The sequence below is a fragment of the Labrus mixtus genome, chromosome 15, assembly GCF_963584025.1.
Source record: "Labrus mixtus chromosome 15, fLabMix1.1, whole genome shotgun sequence".
NCBI lineage: Eukaryota > Metazoa > Chordata > Actinopteri > Labriformes > Labridae > Labrus > Labrus mixtus.
In genome coordinates, this window is record NC_083626.1 from 9,311,517 (window position 1) to 9,329,039 (window position 17,523).

General features: G+C 41.4%; 1 protein-coding gene across 4 annotated transcripts; it reads left to right on the plus strand.

Annotated features, from left to right (window-relative positions):
- The first annotated feature begins 2,366 nt into the window (after positions 1 to 2,366).
- On the plus strand, positions 2,367 to 16,822 carry foxp3b (forkhead box P3b). Of its 4 annotated transcripts, none has more exons than XM_061057502.1 (13): positions 2,367 to 2,462; positions 2,945 to 3,479; positions 10,651 to 10,763; positions 10,946 to 11,036; positions 11,246 to 11,444; positions 11,633 to 11,725; positions 12,846 to 12,933; positions 13,178 to 13,252; positions 13,450 to 13,603; positions 14,483 to 14,559; positions 14,981 to 15,082; positions 15,518 to 15,639; positions 15,748 to 16,822. In XM_061057502.1, exons 3-13 carry the CDS (start codon positions 10,653 to 10,655, stop codon positions 15,803 to 15,805), a joined length of 1,170 nt encoding a protein of 389 aa, XP_060913485.1. In that variant the 5' UTR covers positions 2,367 to 2,462; positions 2,945 to 3,479; positions 10,651 to 10,652; the 3' UTR covers positions 15,806 to 16,822. The 4 variants fall into 4 exon arrangements, with proteins under 4 accessions (XP_060913485.1, XP_060913486.1, XP_060913484.1 ...); XM_061057503.1 differs by having other exon boundaries at positions 3,025 to 3,479; XM_061057501.1 differs by lacking the exons at positions 2,367 to 2,462; positions 2,945 to 3,479 and adding an exon at positions 4,039 to 4,395.
- The last annotated feature ends 701 nt before the right edge of the window (positions 16,823 to 17,523 follow it).

Consider the following 17,523-nt stretch of genomic DNA (forward strand, 5'->3'; position numbering starts at 1 on the left):
AAAACCTTATTTTAAAATTCTGCTTGAAGGACTTTCACTATAAAATAAAATAAAAAAAAGGTTTGTCTCGGGTACGATTCAACCTCTTGTGAAAGTCATCATTTCTGAATGTGCTGAATAAGAACTCGCTACAAACGTTTGTAAGGGAAGAAGTGATTCATTTGGCACCTCGACTACTTCTATTTTTTTCTATTTTCACTCTGAATCACGTTCCCTGAGAGTTGGTGATCTCCCAGAACTCTGTCAGCGAAAAAACAAAGCAGAATAAACACCTCAGGTATAATGTGGGATCAAAGCCTTTCTCACATTGTTGATATTTCCCACGAGAACGCAGACAAGTGAAGTTCCTTTGCAGGTTTCCAGCACACATCAGCGTCAACTCGTTGAAACGTAATCAAATCACCTGCAGAGTTCAGAGTGAATTCATTAATGAGCAGGAACATAACGGCCGCGGTCATGGTCGACCTTCTTCAGCGTGTTCAGATTTTATGGAACTAAAGGAGACCCGACATTCAGCTCGACGCGAGGGGAAATCATTTGGTAAAATCTAAATAAATAATAAAAATGGCTGGATCCCATTTTCTTCTTGATGCACTGTGTATAAACATGGACACAGTCTCAGCGACATCACCCTTTGGTTTTCTGGCGCAGACTTTTGAAGTCCCTTCGTCGGCGGTTGCCATTTTGGAAATGCTGCCTAAAAATTGACTTTCTATCAGCCTTGAATCCGGATCAAAGAGCTGGAGCTGAGACGAGCCGTGAAGGGCATTTTCAGATAGGACGCAGTGTGCGCTGAGCTCGCCAAGGAGTAGGGCGCAGATCAGAAGGGGAGCGCACATGAGTAGTGCACGTTGCTAGGCGACCGAAACAATAGTCGGGGGAAATATCGACTTTTTGGACGTGCGGTATGTTTTGTATCTGTCGACTATTCGGTAGAGAGCTCCGACCTTTCTTCTGCTGAGGAGGAGGAGATGAGCAGCGAAGAAGAAGAAGAGGGGGCGTGTCTTCATGAAATCCTCAGGGCGGCGGCGGCTTCAAGAACTCAGCCAACATTTCTGATGCCCAAGTTGAACATTTTTTAACTTCAGAGCATCGAGCCAGAATAGCAAGTGAGACTTTGTGCTCAGCTCAGCTCTGCGCGCCCCGTTTTTGGAGGCTGTGGTCCTCGTCGCAGCAGCCGTGGGTTTGAATCCTCGACCCTTTGCTGCATGTCGTCCCCCGCTCTCTCTACTCCCGTCATTACTCTCTTCAGCTGTCCTATCCAGCAGAGCTCATATACATAACCTTTTCTATAATTATTTTCCATATTGATTGTTTTTTTCTTCTCTCTCCTTCTTTAAGTCATAAGTTCACTTGTTCTTTGTCGGTCTCTGTGCTGAAACAACAACAACAACGACGTCCCCTCTGAGATTAAATATCAACACGTTTCATTTCAAACATGTAAAATAACAGAAATGAACCTACTACCAGCGGACAGAAAAAACAGAAATAAATACAAATAATGACAAATAATCAAAAATATTATACAAGTTACAAACACTGACATGTCAGAAGAGGAGCTGGGAAACATTAATATTTTTTTTTTCATTCTTTTTTGTCCTTGTTTAATCTGAAAGTAAAATCTAAATGTTTAAACCTTTAAATTTTAAAGCCAAAACCATTTACACACACACACACACACACACACACACACACACACACACACACACACACACACACACACACACACACACCCTAACACACTCATCCTGATACAGATTATTTTAGAAACCTTCTGCCGTTTTTCAGCCGCTCACTCGGCAGCTCATGCAGAAATCTCTGACGTTATCAGTCTCACTTTGAATCACCTTATCTCAGCTTAACTTCAACTTGTCTCTTAATATTTCTCAATGTCCTCTTTAGTTTTTTATTAGTGTTGAAGTCAAGACCTCACTAACCAAGACCAGGACATACCTGAGACCAGAGTGCTCCAAGACCAAGACCAAGACCAAGACATTTAGGGATCCAGACCAAGACCATAAATAGCTCTGAAAAATCATTATCATGTGTTTAGGGGGCATGTCACTCACTTAGAACGTAACATCGGTAAGGTTGCGTCCATAACCGGGCGATAAAAATCAAATTATGAATGAATTAAAGTCATTTTTTAGAAAGAGGTGTTTTCCTTCTAATTACAGTAATGACTTTGAAACATAGCCTATCAGAGGTAGCCTTGATTTAAAATCCAGAGTCTGCCCAGTCTGAGACCGAGACGAGACCGAGTCAAAATGCTTTCGATTCTGAGACGAGACCGAGTCAAAATGCTTTTGATTCTGAGACAAGACCTTCAAAATGCTTTTGATTCTGAGACGAGACCTTCAAAATGCTTTTGATTCTGAGACGAGACCTTCAAAAAGTCGAGACCAAGACCGACCTCGAGTACTACAACACAAGTTTTTAGAGCATAGTTTGGATCTTAACTGGTGTGTAGTTTACTTAATACTTACTAGTTAAGAGTTGTACCTTTTGTCTTTATCTGTTCTTATTCTTCTTCTTCTTTTCTTTTAACTGCTGCAACACTTGAATCCCCCCTCTGGGGATCAATAAAGGATTCTCTTATCTGAAGTTTTCTCTTCCCCGATAAATGAAGTGTCGTCGACAGAACAGTGAAATGAGAACTGAATATCTGTTGTCTGACGCAGAACTCGTCGTCATGTTTCCTTCATGTCGCCAACAAATCCTTTCTTGTGTCCCTCCACGTTTTGAAAAGTTATTTTATAAAGTACACAGACATGTTTGTTGAAGGTCTGTGATTTCAGATGAGGTGTACTGTAGTCACAGCTCAGCAGGTAGATGTGTGATGGTGTTACTCATCCTGAACTTTACAAAGACAGCTTGTTTTGTTTTTTTCCGCTCAGGTATATCGAGTTAACTTTCCACTTATTGAACTTTTTTTTTTTTAAAGGTTTCCAGAGTGTCTTTATTGGAAAGTGCAGAAGTTTGCATTACGCTTCTTCTTCTTGTGTTTTGATTTGCTGAGAACAGAAACGATTCCTTTCCTCCTCCGTCTTCCAGTGACGGTATAAATACAGAGCGGAGCTTTAAAGCACAACTTCTTCTTCTTCTTCTTCTGTCAGCAGGTGAGTTTAACCTCTGATTTACTGTCCATGCTTACACATCAAGTACCCTTAAATGTCACCTAAAGAGGATTTGAAAACAGTCAATAAATCAGACATAACTACAACTTAAATCCAGACTTATCATAATACTTCTTTATTTAATTCTTTATTACACCATTGGTTGTTTGTGTAAACTCTTTCTCATGTTTCCTACCTGTACAAATTCAGACTTCTTGTCACCCCACACAGTCTGCCTGTCATCCTTTTTCTTAAAGGTTGCCAAAAACCCATATTTCCTGTGGAATAGAAAAGGCGCTCCCTCGAAGAACGACGAGTAGAAAAGACAGCGGCAAGCGGGAGGTTCTGCACAGAGGAGACACGGTGAGCACCACTCTCATTCCTTTACACCAAAATATGAACAAATACTCAAACAAGGATCATCACAGATTGAAGGATTTTGTGCATGGTTACAAGCTGGCTTGAGTAACTTGTTAGGAACTTAGTCCGAGCGGTCGGTGCATTTTCAAATAAATCAAATGACGGCACGCAGCAGCAGCAGGCGTGAAGGCTTTCAGAGTTAAAAGACTCGGCTCGTGTTTGGCTGAAGGAACCAAAATTTTTTTTTTCATAACTGATTCAGGAACTCGATGATAGAAGATTTTATACAAATCTGTGCTTCTCAAACGTTTCTCCAAAACGATCACTTCGATCTTCTTCCGATCTAAAAAACTGTCCAGACTCAATCGGACACTTGTACTCAGGAAGGTCAAAGCGAAGTAGAAGCATTTTTGTTCAATCTATCTTCACAAATATCTTTTGAGGATCTCTTAAATAAATACGAGAACATTCAGACATATTTTGTGGTCTCGCTCGATGGCAGTGAATTCAGGAAACCGTAAAAAAAAAGGACATCACTTCTTCAGATTATATGAAAACACTCACAGAAACTGTCCTCTGTCTGAGTTTGATTGAACAATAAAGAGAAAACTAGTATCATATTTGATACGTCTAAAATATGTTTTGGTGAACTTTAGTCCAGTGGAAATTGTCGTCTTTGTATGTTTGGATCTTATTTAATTTGCGACCTTTTTAGTTTAATTATCTCTTCGTTTTTTCTGCCTCTGTCTTGAGGCGAGAGAGAATTAGGGAGGATATAAGAGCGAGTTATGACGGCATCTTGGGACATTTGCAAACTCAAAGTTGGCCATTTACAGAGCACAGAGACCCGCAGTAAAAGAAGCTAAAATCAACAGGAGCAAAATCACAACCACTGACGAGATGGACGACGGCACGTTTGGTAAAGAACAATTTTTCTTTTAACCAATTTAAAAGTTATTAGTTAGGCGCCTCTTAGGTATTGTTATGCAGATGATACAAATTAATGTGGTCACAAATTTCAAACTTTGACATGATACCAGTTAAAATCAGGCAATATTGATTCCTGTTTTGATACCATGGCAACAAAAATAGAAGTCGTAGGCTGCAGATAGCGGGGGATATCTTGTTTCCAAAAACGGCAGAAAAACTCCTGCACACTAGATTGCACAAAAATACGGAGTTTGCATGCATTTATGATGTATTAATTCCTCTCATACACACCTGTGTTATGAAATAGATTTAATTTTTAAAATGTCCAGTACTTTATGATACCATCGATCAATGTTACAATTCACTTAGCAGACGCTTTTGTCCAAAGCGACGTACATCAGAGAGTAAGTACAACACTAATCCAGTCATACACCGCCACCGAAGCAGCGGGAGCAATGCAGGGTTAAGTGTCTTGCCCAAGGTCTTTCGGTTGAAAGACGATGACTCTACCAACTGAGCCACAGCTGCCCGATCATTCAAAACAAATTGAGATGATATTGATTTAAAACACATAGTATCGAAAAGTATCAAACATTTTGACAACCTTTCTTTTACATATACATTTTATCTGGATGTGGATCTAAGGAGTATCCAGCAGATCTGTAGGTTTTCTAAATATGAAGAATAATTGCTGCACAGCTGTGGATCTAAAGGCCTCTTGAATGGGTAGTGTGGTGCTTTGCACGGCAGCCTCTCCCCTCAGTTCATGTACGAGTGGGTAAATTGTGTGAATGTGACATTTAGCGTAAAGCGTTTTGAGTGGTTGGAGGACAAGAAAGTAACCTTCAAAGTGGAGTCCATCTATAATTAACGATATTAAAACAATTTAAATACCACAAGACCAAACCTGTCTTTGGTTGAAATGGTCTGATCAGGGGTTTGCAGGAAGTCCTGATTTTAAGTGTTAGAAACCAAAATTTAGTGAAAGCTCTAGAAGACATGGACTGTCTTCTTCTCCTGTCCAAAATCCATTTAAGAATTAAGGCAACATCTTAATTATTGTCCCATAAAAGTTTATTCTTTTCATAGTCTATGCACTAATGCCATTATAAATAAACTAAGTTGTCCTTACCAGGCTCTTGAAAGTCAGAACAGTAGATTTAAAAAAAAATAAATGTCACTTAAATGTTACATTCATGTAAAAATCTATCTGTGCAGGGTGCTGTTTTGTACGTATCTTTTGAAAGATGCAGTGATTGAGGGCAAATGTTTTAAAAAGGAACAACAGCCAGGCATCACCGGCGGTTTTTCCTGTGCACGTTTCACACCTCATGAACGTTTTCTAAAAAGCTGCAGCCATCTTCTCTGCAGAAATCAGGAAATGGGTCTGCAGCGGTGAAACGCAGTTGTTGTTGTGAGGCATAAACAATGTGAAGAGATCCCTGAGATCACTTCAAACATATCCTAGAACAGGTTTGTGTTCTCTTTTTTTGTTGTTTCATGTGACTTGTTCAGTATTATCCACTTCTCCTGGTTGAAAGTATTTCTTAAAAGCCATTAGTTGTACATCAGCTGGTTTAAAACGAAGATAAACGGTTACATTTAAAAGCATTGCTTGATCCATGTCTACCTCAAAATTTAATTTAAAAGAGGAAAACTGTTCATCCGTAAAGAAGTTAAACGTGTCTCAGGGCTATTTGTAACAACCAAATTATATCTGACACAAATCCAATTTTAAAAATCAAACATGTGCAGAATTAGCAAACTTTTGATAAAGTCGTATGCAGATGATGTGATGTCTTATTCATACGATATCCAAAAAGCTACACAAGTGGATAAAGGTTACAAAAAGGTAGTATAAAATGTTTTTTTTAAATAGCTGCATGACTCCAGTGATGGAGAATTTAATCTCAACAACAATTGAATTGATTTTAATTTAAGTTGGTTCACACGTTGATTTTCCTCTTTAAAGATCAACTCCATCGACTTCGTCAATCATCCAACATTTAATCAAATGACGATGTCAAGTCAACATTTTTATTTTTTTAAATAAAACAGCATCAGAGTCAGCTGTATGTTGTGTTTTTAATTAACTAGTTAATGTTTACATGCTAGCAACATTTTACACTTTATGACTATCATATATCAGCAGCTCTTTCATTTGAAGCAGTTAGACTTATAAAATGAAGCTTACTGCAATAGTTGAATGTACTTATTGCTCGCTGCCTTTGATTAAAATAAAATTATCTAAGTAAGTTTAATCTCGAGTTGACAACACTGGCTTTCCCATGATAATAAGTTAATTCATGTAACTTGTGCAGTTTTTTAGGATCTGCCTTTTACCTGTGATGTGATTTGATTGTGATGTGAGGATTTCTGAGCTTCTAACTCAAGATGAATTTCTTTGCAGACGGAAAATGAAGTGTAATCTTATCTTTTCTTTTTTCTCAAGATGTTTAGCTTTGCTTAAATATGTCCTCTGACCAGGCCTCAGGCCATAAGTGTTTAAATCGGCTCTCAAAGGTCACATTTAGAGCAGGTCAGGCTGCCATCAAATCATCACCCTGCGTGAAGGTTAACCGGAGCATTACATCGTCTCACTGGTGCTTGAAGCAGCTCTTTCATTGTTTGCATGTACGGTTGTCAAAATGTTCCAGACTTGAATTGAATTGAATTTTTACCAAGTATTTTAAAATGATACAGGAACTGCACCTGTAGGAGACGAATTAATCCATCAAAAAGTGCACCAAAGACTTTTGTGCAATGTAGACCGTGCAGGAGGTTTACTGCTAATTTTTTATATTAAATAACAAGAAATTACCCAATACAGGCCATATTCCATATTCCATATTTGTTGCTGTGTGATCAGAAAAGGTATTGATATCATATGACTTTTGCTAATTAAATTCAAGTTTAAAAATAGTGGTATTGTGACAACCTCAAAGTCTCAAAACTTGCTTCTTTTATCGGCTAAAAATGTGCTGTGGGGCAGGGGGTTTCAGAAGTTGTTGGAAGATCCAAGAAGATGCCTTTTTTAACCTTAACTACATATTTGACAACAGCGTCTAGATATCCGTTATTTACAGTGTTGTGAAAGTTTCATTTCCACAAGGGTTATTGGAGGTTTTTGTGAAAGTATCAGCCTTAAAGCAAATGTGCACACTGAGTCCTCGAGTTTCAGCTTCTTGAAAGCTTGAAAAGTTTGTCGGTTTCTCAGGATGTGGCTAAGGACTTGAGCCTTTTTGTCACCTGAAAATGTTTGAAAGTCACAGCTAAACTCATTTTAAACACTTTTTAACATTTTTCTCTTTATCGGATAGGACAGCTGAAGAGAAACAGAAAGTGTTGGGAGGATAGAGAGAGCGGGGGGGGGGGGGGGGGGGGGGGATGACATGTTTGAGATACATTTCTTCTGAAAATATGAGAATTGCTGCTTTCTCTAAAGAAATACCAACACGTGGAGTATGAGTCAGGAAACCTTTAACATGCTGCACGTTGGCTCATACTGCTCATTAAATACAGAAAACCATCCCTCAGTATTGATACATCAAAGAACAGTCACAAAAAAATTCACCAATACCCCGAGCAATATCAATTCTTAAACCTCTGGTAAAGGTGGTAAAGAGGACAATTTAGGAACTTAAATGAAAAGTTTCAGCTGAACTACTCCTCTTGCAAAGGACGGAGGTCGGATTCAAACCCACGGCCGCTGCGACGAGGACTTTAATCTCTGCATCGCTAGGCTACCAGCGCCCCTTCAAGCGCCGTCTTATATGTTCATATAATCCTGTGAACGTAACAAACAAAAAAAAATCCATATGCAGATTTGCCAAATTCAAATTTCCAGCTTCGCACGCACATCTGCCCACATGAGAAGTTTTTTTGTTCACCATTCTGCAGCCCTGCACATCTACAGAAACCTCCAGAGTCAATATTAACAGATCAAAAAGAAAAGATTAACTTCCTCCGAGCTCACGTGTTTTAACCTGCTGGTTAGTAAACCGTAAATTAAGCAGATGTGATGCGCCGATAACGTGTGAAATCGAGCCTCCTCCTCCACATTCATCTCAGTGTATGAGTGTGATTGGGAAGTGTGATTGTAGATACGGGAGTGTGTGAGTAATACACACTCACTGATCGTAGTACCACAATGATGCATCTGCGACTTTCCACACTTGTTATGTGGCCGGTTATGATAGCTAAACAGGAAGTTCTCCTTCAACCTTTTTGTGGCCGACAGGTTGACTCACAGGAAAACCGACCAAATATCAGGCATCGCATCAGATCGCTGAGAGTGTGATGTGACTAAAGCTCTCCTTCACTTTGAGGCTCTTGATGGGCTTCTTCACGGGGGTTAGGGAAAGCCAGAATGAGAAGCCACGCTCTCACTTTTATTCTGAATTCCTGTCCGTGGGTGTGTGCACTTTGCATAGAACACATTGTGTTGGCTGTTTTGGTTTATTGTGTAGATGCACGCTTCCCTACAGCCTCAAAGAAATCTCTGATGTGGCAGTGAGATAACGCTGAGAAGAGGCCTACTCTCACGCTTTGGATTATACCTTATTTACATGAAGCTCTCTGTAGAGAAAGCCGAGAATGCATCGTCTTCAGTATGGTGGAAGACGAAGCGATGACATGAGAACAAAAATTAATGCAAAAAAAATTACCTCAAGAAACTGATTAAATAACCAAAACACGAGGAGGAGTAACAGAAGTCGAAGTCTGCAGAAGCTCCTGTATTCCTTCGGAGCCCGAGGGGAGACATAGATCTTTTTTCTTTTTTTTCTTTAAATGCACACGTGATTTATCAATTTGCACGGGCGTTTGAGTAACTTGCATGCTTGTCTTTTTTAAAAAGCGTGCAGGAGTAAGTCATTTGCATGTGCGTTTTATTCGTATTTCTGGCCCCCGGTTTCATAACCACATGAAATGAAGAATACGTTGTCCCGGTTCTGATCCGGCGTTCCTGTGTTAAATGGTTATTTGCCTGCCGATCACTTATCAATCACGCATCATCTGAGTATTTTTTCCTTCAGAACGTCTGCTTTTTCTCTTCCTGTAAAACGTTTCAGATGACTCATCCTGCACTCAGGATGGATGTTTATTGGCTTTTGCACAGGTACAGGACAGTGCAGGTATAATTCTTACAGTGAGCTTAGGCGCTCTCTGGCCTACGGCGTCTCAGGTTGTAGCCCGTGAAGAAGAAGCATCACTGTGAGGAATCTGTGTGAGCGTGAGTTTGGTGTTCAGTGAAGAACTGTTCCAGGAATCCAGGCAGCATCTTTTGACAAACACGAGTTAGTCCCGGTGGTTTCAGGTGGCATCTCACCGAGCCGCAAAAAAAAAAAGTGGAGCAGCTTCGTCTCCCACTCATACTGGAGACTTCTGTGGTGATGCTATCTGTGTGTGTGTGTGTGTGTGTGTGTGTGTGTGTGTGTGTGTGTGTGTGTGTGTGTGTGTGTGTGTGTGAGACAGACAGAGAGTCTGTGCTGCAGGTGCAGGTGAAGATCTGCAGGAAACATCTTGAACCACTGAAGACTTTAATGTGTGAGCAGCTGGATGCTGATTGGCATTGCTGATTGATGTTTTAACATTTTTTGGGTGGAGCTCCTGGAGTTTTCTGCCTCTTCCTGCACTGAATTTTCTCTATTTTCTTATAAGTGTAAACATATTTATATAAATGTTGAATGAATAAAATAATAAATCAAAGAAAACACAAATTTAAAAAGTTCAACGGTAACGTCTCACCTGTACTCTCTGCCCAAGTAGAAAAGTAAAAACAACAACGCAGGGCTGAGGAGACCACACTAACCAAGACCAAGACATACCCGAGGTCACAGTGCTCAGAGACCGAGGGGTCCGCCCAGTCTGAGACCGAGACGAGTCCGAGACCTTGAGACCAAGACCGATTTTGAGTTCTACAACACTCGCATTTTTTTGAAAATCCCAGTTTAACTATCTCAGGCGCACAAATCAAGTGTACAAATGAGGTAAAGAATGAACAGCATGAGTTAGTCCCTCATCCACTCTGGTTGTTATTTCCTGCTGCTGGGAAATCAGAAGAAAATAACTTAGAAATCTCAAAATCTAAAAAAAAAAAAAAAGAAGCGTGTTTTCTTATGATAACGGGGTAAAAAAACAATGATGCCCGTGGAAGCGAGGAATAAAAGTGTGTTTCTTCTCCTTCCAGTAATTAAAAAAGTTTTGTGATTGAAGCGTAAAAATGTCTCTCCTGTTCCAGCAGAGATGCCAGAGACGTCCGGTGAGCGTTTGAGATGTGGACCAAATCAAAGCCCTCCTAAGACACCTCCTCGACCACGGGGCGGGGAACTGACTCCGCCTACCTCAGGAAGTCAGGTATTCAACAAACACATCAAAGAAGGGCCATCATTCACAAAAGGTGCTGAAGTACGCACAACATTAGAGCACATGCAGATAAAAATCAACAAGGAGCGGTCGATCTCACAAAACAAAAGCTGACATGTACAGTCATAAAAGTTCACAGCCTTTAACATGTTATCCGTGTGTTTTCCTTTCAGAGCTGCGGCATCATGGAGGGCATCCGGCTGAAGCAGCAGAGACCGTCAGTCCTGTGTCATCTTTCCCAAACGGCTTCCAGACGACAACACAGTACTGACACACTTTGGCTTTCTTTATCTCCACATCAGCAACATCATTTTATTTCATGATGTGTTGACATAGTTGCACACGCGTCATCCTGTATTTTCTCGAGCTGCAGAAACGATGTTGAACCTTGTAGCGCCCTCGTGGTTGTAGCGTGCGTTGGTGCACAGATTTACAACAACTAAAAGATCTGCATCAAAACTCTCCTACTCCAGTTCCTTCAGGAAACATTGCGGCGGTCTCTGTTTGCAAAGAAGAGGCGGATACAGGACATCGCTCCCGCTCCTCCTCCTCTCATGTGGGCTCCTCTCCCGCGCAGGGTCATCACTTCTTCTCGTGGAAGAGAGAGGGCGCTACAGAGGGCGCTACACAGGGCGCCAAGCAGAGCGCCACTGAGACCAGGCTTCAAGACGGGTGAGAAAGTCACAAAAATAGCAGGATGATATTTAATTAATACTGATGAAGCAATCTGCATGCATAACATACCAGCAGAGTGACTCGGCATGATCTACCTGGTTGAAAAATCACAAATAAGGCTTTTTTACAAGTTTGTATCTGTTACTTTTTCCAGATTAATATGACCCCCTTTCTGTTTCCGGCAGCATCTCTGAAGCGACCAGCGCTCTGTTTGTGAGTGGATTCTGCCGCTGGCCCGGCTGTGACGCTGTTACAGAAGATTTTCATGGTTTCCTGAAGTAAGTAAGACTCCTGAAGATGAAAAATCATGGAATTAGTTTATGAGCTAAAAGTCTCACTTCTGAGTCATTTCATCGAGTTACTTGTGCAGAGCAAATAGAGCCGCAACACCAAATCATTCCTGACACAACACAAGAGAACAGAATATGTTATTGCATTTATCCTGAAATGACTGAAAAGCTGGAGCCAAATACCTCAGAGGAGTAACTGTTGGACTTTCCTACAAAGATTTATCACAATTAAGGCTTGACGCTTGCATCCAGGCGAATCACTTGAGGACACAACAGGATTAAAACCAAAATAAAACAGGACGTACGGGCATGCAGAGGTCATTTCACGTTTCATCATGACTTTACTGAGACAAGCCCAGACTCAACCCACAGCTCCGACAAAAGATCGACTCTATTTAAAGTCTTTAAAGGAAGAATGTGCGACTTTTTGATCCAGTAAATGTCGCCCCTTGAGCTCCAGCATGAAACCAAAACAAACTGGCCTGTTTGGCCACGCCTCCTCCATACTGAAGCCTCCGCTCTCCTCCAGAGACACACCTCCAACCCCTCTACACATAATAATTAAACACCAGTTAGTGCAAGCAGGGGACATCATTGTCCTTTGCTCGAGCTACATTTGCCTGTGTTCTGCATTGTTGTGTTAGCATGCTAATGTTAGCGCTCTTTAGTTAGCTCGTAGCTTCACATTGCACATAAACTGACACAGAATGAGTGTGATCTAAAAACTCTTACTAACATCCAAATAATCAGTGAGTATGTTCTTCTTCTTCTCTCTAGTTCTTGACTAAAACAGCTTTTATACACAAGGGGAGGAGCCGGCCGTCCTGTCCATGTAAACACAGCTCTGACAACAACACAGCCAGCGGGACTCAAGCTTCTCACTCATTGTAGACAGTCATGACTCAGAGACACATTTACACAGGAGAGACTGGATATTTATGATTTAAATATCGCAGATTCTTCCTTTAACTTTGGAATATATAAGTTGTGCATCAGTTCAAATAAAGCCCAGAGCCAAACAATCTACAGAAGGCTCCTGTACCTGTTTACACTTTGACAGTAAATAAATGAATGATCTGACGTTTGTTGCTCTCTGTTGTCTTTCAAGGCATCTCAGCTCTGAACACGGTCCCAGTGACAGAAGCATCGCTCAGTGGAAAGTCCAGCGGGATATGGTTCAGGGCATGGAGAGTCAGGTGGGTCTGCTTCAACAGCATGAACGCTGCAGTGAAGAAACATAGTTACTCATATCATAACATATCATCCTATCATATCCTATAGTGCATATAGTAACATATATCATAGTAGAACTTCTCTTTGTTGTATCTTAACATATTGTATCGTATCGTGAGTGACCTCGTGATTCACACCTCTGATCTTGAAGTCTATGATTTGAGTCCATTTCATGTAAACTCAGCAACTGTCTGTTTTTTCTTGCAGCTCTTCCTGGAAAAACAGAAACTGATCGCGATGCAGCTCCACCTGCACCTCTCTGAAAACAAATACAATGATCAGGTATGATGTCACTTTTTTTTCTCTCTTTAACAGACTATCTTCATGTGGCTGGCTCCTTCTGATCTCTCTGACCGATTACAAATCTCATCTTTCATCACGGAGATCCTCAGATCCATCGATCAGTTGCTTTTAAATCTTGAATTCTCTGTACAGTTTCATCCTTTACTGTTTATGTCCACCTCTGTCATTGCATGCAGAATGTGTCTTCTGATTGGCCGTACAGCCTTCCTCTGTACCTGCCCCGGCCTCTGGTGACGGATGGAGACGCAGTGCAGCAATGGGCCATTAAACACCTGGAGGAGTTGTCCCAGCACGGAAACAGAGCTGCTGCGTCTGCACACTTTCTGCCCGGTAACACACGCACTCAATGACAGATCATTCTCAGCCAAGAAACAGAACTGGATACATTGAAAATATTACTTAAGAGAACTTCTCTTAAAATATTCACTTAAAGGAGCAGTATGTAACTCTGACACCTAGTGGTTAAAATGGGTACTGCAGTCTAAATTCTAAACATCATAGAGAGCTGTCTCCCCCCGCCCCCTCCTCTCTAGAGTCGATGCTCACTCAGGTCACCATGTGGTGGACACTGAAGCTTCAGTGTTTATCCAGCTCTGCATGGGTCTGTAAACCTTTCTGTGTTCTAACCTCTCTCCATTTTTCAAAAGCATCTCCAGTATTGATCCTAGTTTGAGCACGTTTCTGCTCATGGAGCTTATTAGAAACATGCAGAGGCTTTTTAGGTCGGGTGCAATCACTTCTATCTGAACCACTTATCTTGCCCGCTTCCATCGCTGCAACACCTGTTGGTTTGACCTGATAACTGCTCTCATATCTGGCAAACCGTGTGTGTGGGGGGGTCGCCTTAAAACTGCCTACCTTCTCTGGTCCAAACAAATCCAGAGCATTCAGGACCAGAATCTAAAGTTAGAAGGAGGACATACTGGCTGCTGCATTGTTGTCAGAGAAGCCAGCACTTCAACATGTTTCCTTAATGTCTGATCATACAGTAAGGTCACTTTATTTCAGTAGCTATCTTACAGATTGCTCCTTTAAATACACATTTCTTTCAGCTATAAATGTTGTGATTTCTGAAATGTTGGTTTACACTCACACTTTAGTTCTCACATGCTCTGAATATGTCGCTGCATCGGTTCAGTTCCCATATAATCCCGATCAGTCGTGATGACGACGACATGATTTGATGACTTGTCGTTGTTCATGTTACAGATTTGGTCCCCAGGATCGAATGTTACAAACACAACAACATCCGGCCTCCGTACACCTATGCCTACTTGATACGATGGGTGAGTTTTCACAAAGTAGGTGAATGTGAGATGCTGACTCTCGTGTGAAGTTGTTTTCTATGATTGATGTGTAATCACCATCTCTGGTTTCACTACAGAGAAGACTTCTCAGGATCGTTGTTGAGCTGATTAATGGAAATGCTCGTTTCTACAACCTTAAAATATTCAGAAACATGATCTCGATTTACCTGGAAAATGTTGAGTCAGCTTTTTTCGTTCGCTGCGGTAAATCCAGTTTTCAACCAGAAAATGTTCTTTGAAAAAAAAAGAAAATGAAGTTTGAACTTCAACTCCAGGAGGACAACTCACTTACTTCAAACAAAAAATGGCACAATAGACATTCCTGGATTTTAATTATGAAGGTTTTGCATTTACAAACTTCTTTGTCACATCAGTGTGTTTGTCCTCACTCTTTTTGCAGTCCATCCACGAGTCTCCGGACAAACAGCGCACTCTGAATGAGATCTACAACTGGTTCACCACCATGTTCTTCTACTTCAGATACAACACTGCAACCTGGAAGGTTTGAAACTCTCACACTGGACAATCACTCTGATGCTTAACCTGCTTCAAAAAGTCGTATCCGTCACACGTTTCAACCCGTAATACGAGTTGTCATTCATTAAAAACAAGGTCTGCAGTGATTTCCTTACAGCACAGTCGCATTGGGATCATAGTTATTTTCTATGTCACTTCAGTTTCTCTTCTCTTGCACATATTTGCGGGCTGAGAGCCAATCAGACTGATTTCTCTCCCTGGTCGCCGCCAATTCTACATGTTGAATCGGTCAAATAGACTCAACAAATGCTCCCTTCCAAGCTCCGCCCCTCGCCTTTCGACTAAACACATCCCCTCCCGCCCCTCCCTTCCTACCTAGGAAGTCTTTACTCCAGAGTATATTTACAGAGGGTGTCAATTTTGGTCTTTGGCTAACTAACAATGATCCTTTTCTACCCAGAATGCAGTGCGTCACAACCTCAGCCTGCACAAGTGTTTTGTGCGAGTGGAGGGAGGGAAGGGAGCTGTGTGGACGGTGGATGAAACGGAGTACCAGAGGAGGAAAGGACAGAAGTATCACAGGTACAAACAGGACTGACAGGAACCTGATTCTCTGTAGTCCAGCTTCGGTGTGGACTCAAGTGGCTTTGGCAGCTTATTCAGTGTGTATATGTGTGTGTGTGTTTTCAGGGACTGTCCTGTGAAGTGGTTCAAGTCCTACTCTCATTACTGTCCAGACGACGCATGAAGACCAGCAGATGGCAGAACTGAGCTCCATCAATCCGGCAGCAGGAGACACCAGGAAGTGCTTCATAGCAGCGTCTCAACCTTTTCTCTCTTCAGAGCCCACGAGAGATTGATAAAAAAACACAACATGCCAAAACAGCTTAGAAAATTAAACTGAACTCTATGCATTGTGGATAAGGCACCTCGAGCAGTATATTGATATTCAGCTTACAGTGAGACACTTTGGTTTTCAAGTTACCCTGAACTTCCACCAGATACGCGTGCATTGCATGTCAGCTCCACTCGCCCTCGTCCATCATCAGCAACAGGCGGCGTTCTCAGAGCGCAGTGCCGTGGGACAGCTGGGGCGCCGAGACAAAGTAGTTCCCACAACAGGGGAACCCTAATAAAACCCTAATTAACACAACAACAAACACACATACAGTCATTGTTCTGAACCGTCATAATGGAGTATTTTATTCTGAAAATAAACCAGATGTTTTTAATGTTGTTTTTGATGTCTGACTTCCTGTCAAGCTCAGGCGGCTCTGCTATATATTGATCCACGACATCCGGCAAAAATAGAAGTCTTGCATATCTGCTGCAGAGGACTCCGGACTGATGGAGCACACAAAGTTATCACTCCTAACCACATGGAGCCATAACTGAAGCCTGTGTGTCGCTGCATATCAGGAGGTGTGAACAGCACATAAAGGCCGTGTCAGCCGTTAGTTTGATCGCTATACTGTTTGAAACCTGAAGTTTAGCATTTTCTCTGTTGCCATCTTGTTTTTTTTGTTGTCACAAGTGACCATATATTGGGCTTCAGAGGAGAGAGAGTTAGGCTGGCTACACACTAGACGATCGTAAGGCTCCGTTTTGGTGTGTGTGTCTCTTTAAATGCAATGAGCCCCCCTCCCCCCACCCGAGTTTTCCAGGTAGACATCACTCCTGTCACTACTGTAGAAGTGGATTTATCAGAATATGTCCCCTTTAAGTCGCAGTGTTTGTTTTCATAAAATAAACAGATTTGTCTGTGTTTTGCTGTCAGCCTGATTTAAAACCGTGTGTGAGCTGTCTTCAGTCAGTAGGTCAGAGGTTCATCGTCTCACATCCACCTCTGCGTGCTGAACAGAAAACAACCTCCCACACTTTAGCCTCTTCACATCTGTGATCTTAATTTTCATAAAACAGTTTCATTATGTGTCACATACCTCTTTAACTCTGTGTGTTCTGTCTGTTCCCACATGTGCCGTGTTTGACATGAGTACAGATACTGAAACACAAAAGGCAATAAAACATGCTGAAGAAGACGGATGAATCAAACAGGATGTGCACACTGTATGACTTCAATTTAGCACTCGTGTGATTTACTATATTTGTCATAAAAACACACAAACGACACTTTGTTGATCTGCCTCTCGATTCTGCCTGACTCTGTGACAGTGTGTTTGTCCTGTAAACTTAGATAAATATCAACTTTATTTCAAACCAACAGGAGGTTAAAGGACTTTAGCTGGAGCGGGCAATGTTTTTTTTGCAAAACCACAGAAACCGCAAAAATTCAGAAAACAGTGGTGAGGATTATTCAGACATTTAAAAACCAGTTCCAGGTTACTAAAATGTAAGAAGTCTGTTTTTATGGATCTGGATTGATGCCAATCACGCAATGATTTCCACACATTATGAATTGTATCACAATAACAGGCGCTTTGACTTCACTTTTTTTATTTTTATGTT